The sequence below is a fragment of the Limulus polyphemus genome, unplaced genomic scaffold (genome assembly GCF_000517525.1).
Source record: "Limulus polyphemus unplaced genomic scaffold, Limulus_polyphemus-2.1.2 Scaffold1350, whole genome shotgun sequence".
Taxonomy (NCBI): domain Eukaryota; kingdom Metazoa; phylum Arthropoda; class Merostomata; order Xiphosura; family Limulidae; genus Limulus; species Limulus polyphemus.
The window spans coordinates 14833-18970 of NW_013666960.1; the positions used below are offsets into that span (position 1 = coordinate 14833).

General features: G+C 30.6%; 1 protein-coding gene across 1 annotated transcript in view; it reads right to left on the minus strand.

Annotated features, from left to right (window-relative positions):
• Positions 1–1247: 1247 nt before the first annotated feature.
• Positions 1248–4138, minus strand: part of LOC106463214 (transmembrane protein 266-like) — a 13513-nt gene continuing 10622 nt past the window's right edge. Inside the window, exons 8-9 of the mRNA XM_022390662.1 lie at positions 3538–4076; positions 1248–2039 (exon numbers count right to left, since the gene is read on the minus strand). Coding sequence (XP_022246370.1) covers positions 2016–2039; positions 3538–4076 — 563 coding nt within the window. The 3' untranslated portion in view covers positions 1248–2015. The remainder of the gene's footprint in view (positions 2040–3537; positions 4077–4138) is intronic.

The window sequence follows — 4138 nt, forward strand, 5'->3', positions numbered from 1 at the left end:
TTATATTGAAAGTGATTAACCTTCAGTGCAACTTTGACCTATGGCCTACTGTCACAAAAAGCTAATTAATGAAGCTAATGAAAACTTTAAGTTATACAGTTCCTACATACAAAAGTGAAAAAAAAAACATCCTATCACTGAATAAGGGTAAAAATTATATATAAAATTTTAAATATGATAATTAACAATAAATTTGATTTCCTTTGGGTTTGGACAAAAATTCAAAATTTATAACATATATTTCTACATTTTTTCCCCTAATTATTAAGTTATTCACAAGTAATCCATCAGTAACAATAAAAATGTAATAATGTTATTTGATGATCAACATTTGTTTCTTTGTTTTGGTTATTCTGTGCTTGCCATCCTTAATTTTGGACTGACAGACTAGAGAGAAAGCAGTTAGTTTGGACTACTTTAATCAAGTAGTAGGATTTGATTTTGACACTAATAATGCATCCATGGCCCCAAAATGCAGTGTTATTTTGCAGCAATGAGACACAAACCATGAAATATTAGATTCACAGTCCAAGACACTCACCACAAGGTCACATCTGGCACACTTATGTTCAATGCTTAAATATTTAATTTTTATGTGCTCTTGGCTCACACATACACTACATAATGTAAATATAAATGAATATTAATATAAAATGAAAAATATAATAGCAGAGCCAGCCCTCGGGGTGGGCAACACGTGTGCCCCTACACATGGCACCCCCTCCCCCAAAGGGTACCAAAATTGACATTGCACTCAACAGTTCTTGTCAATTTTGCAGGGGCAGGGACATCAAATACAAATTTCTCACAGGCCACAATTCTGCCTGGTGCCACCTCTGGTTGATAGTTAAAATAAATAATACAAGTAAGAAAAAAAATTTACATTTATAATACAATTTGTTTTGCTTATTACAAAATAGTACAAGCATAAATCAATATACAACCATTATTTTGATAGGGCATTTGTCCTCCTTAATAATTAATCAAAATATATTCATGTAACCATAGAACACAACTCTTACTACAACTACATAAGCTCTGTTATCTTTCTAAATTGAGATCATATGAATAACATTTCTTGCCATATTTGATGATATGGCAATCATGTTATACCCACTGCAACTAAATAAGCACAAACCAACAGCTAAGTGCTATTCATAGATCTAATAAAAAATTACTCTTTCTTAAACTTAAAATAATAGAACATTTGCAAATATGTGGTATATAAACAGATGTGTTAAAAGAAATGAAAATAAACTACACAAATGCTATTATATTCTGCATCAAAATGTAAATAAACAGTGTTATATAAGAGGATATACACCATAAAATAAAAATGCAACTTGCATGGAACAACTAATAACATGTAGCTTCTTTAATAGCATTCTTTCTGGATTTGTTTTCTCAGCTACTTTTAAAAACAAATCTTGTCTAAATTAACTTGATAATATTAAACAACAATTTTTGAATGAATTCAGTTATCAAGTCTTTGAAAAAGCATTAATTTCAATTAAGTTGTAAGGGGAGCTCCTTGATAGCTAAGCCTATTTAACAGGTAACTAATTGAAAAGTTCACAATGATTTCAACATTTAATGATGAGCTCAGTTTCACATAAATTTAAAACAAGGTACAACCCCAATAAAAAAAAATGTCAAAAAGTGGATATTTTTCCCACTTTAATCCATTCACAATAATGATTAACACTTTCCATTCAAGAACAATCTTATCTTTTTATATTAAAAGATTGTAGATAAAAGATAAAAATACACATTTCATTTTTTATGGCTGTATGGGATTAAACATTTCACATTCAAGCATAATACAAAGACTAATGGCAGTAAAATTACAATACAAATATATCTGGGCTGTTGCTTCAGGATCAAATTCACAATAAATAACTCTGGTGATATAGGACTTACAAACCTTACTATAATAACAAAGATCTCTTTCCCAGCACTGCCGAGAATAAGAGAGAGAGCTGCCTTCTTCATGATTGTGCCTTAAAATGGCTTCATCAAAGAGATGTCATGGGGATGTCCTAGAATGTTTAAAACGTTGTAGTTGTATCAGAATCTGATATACTCACTTTCATCATAACAGATACTGATGATAAATAGATGGATTTAATAAATGATTTAAATTGCAATGAAATCAATTATACCATAAAATATATTTAAATAAACAAAGAGTAAAACTATATGTCATTTACCTTCACAGTTGGCTTTGCTTCAGTACTTAGAAAATCAGTACAAAAATGAAACTACCAGGATCATAACTTTTTATAATTCGACATAATTTTTATAAAATTATTTAAACTCTCATATATATATATATATTCTTATGATAAAAATATAGCAAAAAAAATGCATATCAATCTAATGAGGTCAAACCAATACAGAGATACAGTACAGAACTAAGACAAGAATATACTTAACAGACATAATGTTTTGTAATTTCTTATCAACTAAATTATGTTGGTACATTGCATTGCTTTTTCCTCAAGTTTGGATGACTTATTGAAGCAACAAAATATCTAATTAATGACATATTTTTCTCACATAATAATTAAAATAATATATATACATGCAATTATTTATAAATATCACACAATTTTTATTAATTAAACATCAAAAAGAAGTAACAAGTCCCATCTCCTTTAATACCTTCTTTTTAGACTTTAGACAACAAGGTCAGACATTCATACATACAGTTGAATAAAACTGAGATAAAACTACACGGTGTAGAGAAAGCAAAATTATCTTTAGTGAGAAAGGTATTTGCAGATGTATGACTCAAGCAGCAGTATGGATGGATTGTCTATCAGATTTAATCATTACTTGCAAGCTCCACATACGACAGATATGACTGCTCAAGCCTACAACACCTCACATTTTAAAACCACCTTTCAAAATAAGCAGCACATAATGGGAAATAGACTAAACTGAAAAATATATTTAATATAGAATTTAGATTATTAATTAGTATTTGAATATATAGCTTTTTACAAATAAAAGAATAAACTGCATCCTACCTAAAATCATTATGCAAAACTCTGTTTATATTTAGCTAATATTATTAGAATAACCCAAGAATTTAACTTTTATCATCCCCTCCCCTAAAACAAAAAAGAATTTCACAAAAATTGATCAATATGAAAAATAAAAATGCCAACTATGTTAACACTAAAATTGTAGGAACACACAATAACTACATTTAGTTTTCTGATGTCATTTTTAACATACTGAAAGCTTCAATTCTTGCAATTTATCACTTCTGTTGTAAGACTTCTATTGCTTGATACATAACTGCAATGTTTCTTCTAGCTGTGTGTGGTTCTGAACAGTGAATACAACACCTTAATAAAAGTGTAAAATCAAAATGAAAAATCAATTGAGGAATAAAAGGTAAACCAAAAAACATGACGGAAAAACTTCTTCCTTAAAAGTAAACAGTAACTTTTTATTCCAAGATTATGTATAACTTCATATTCTATACAGTAAATAAATATTTTTTCTTTCAAGTTCAGTCTAGCGTACCTGGTCTTGTTTATTGGGATCAAACTCAATATGTTTGACTCTTTCAATCTCAGAAATTTCCTCCAAGATATCCATCTCTACTCCGAGTTCAACTTCTCGTCGTTGGCCTGTTGGGTCAGGAAAAAGAAAAACCGTGTCTGTATGCTTGGAGCTTCCAGTGGATGTGCTTGCTGTCTCTGTTCCAGTATCTAAAGGACTAACACTAGATGCAGCAGGGTTGCGAGCTGAACTGCTTGAGCCATATCCACTTTCTGGGCTACTTTCTGGACATTTCAGGGTGGTTCTTGTTCCCAGGGTAGGAATACGACTAGCTGCTTTATCCCAAGTTATTCCACTAACATTGGAAATGTAGCCACTCTCAAAATCACCAGCAATTCTGCAATGAGAGGTTGTTCCATCCTTTACAGTAGAACCTCCAGTGGTTGGGGATCTTAAAAACTGATTGGGGTTGCCTGTCACCATACACAGAGCATCAGCTATGATACGAGTAGAAGTCACATCAGCAAATGTCCGCATGTCCATTACCTGCTCCTTGGTTACTGAGCAAAAAAAAAAAACATAATAATATATAAGTAAAGTAAAATTACTTTTTTACTTTTTT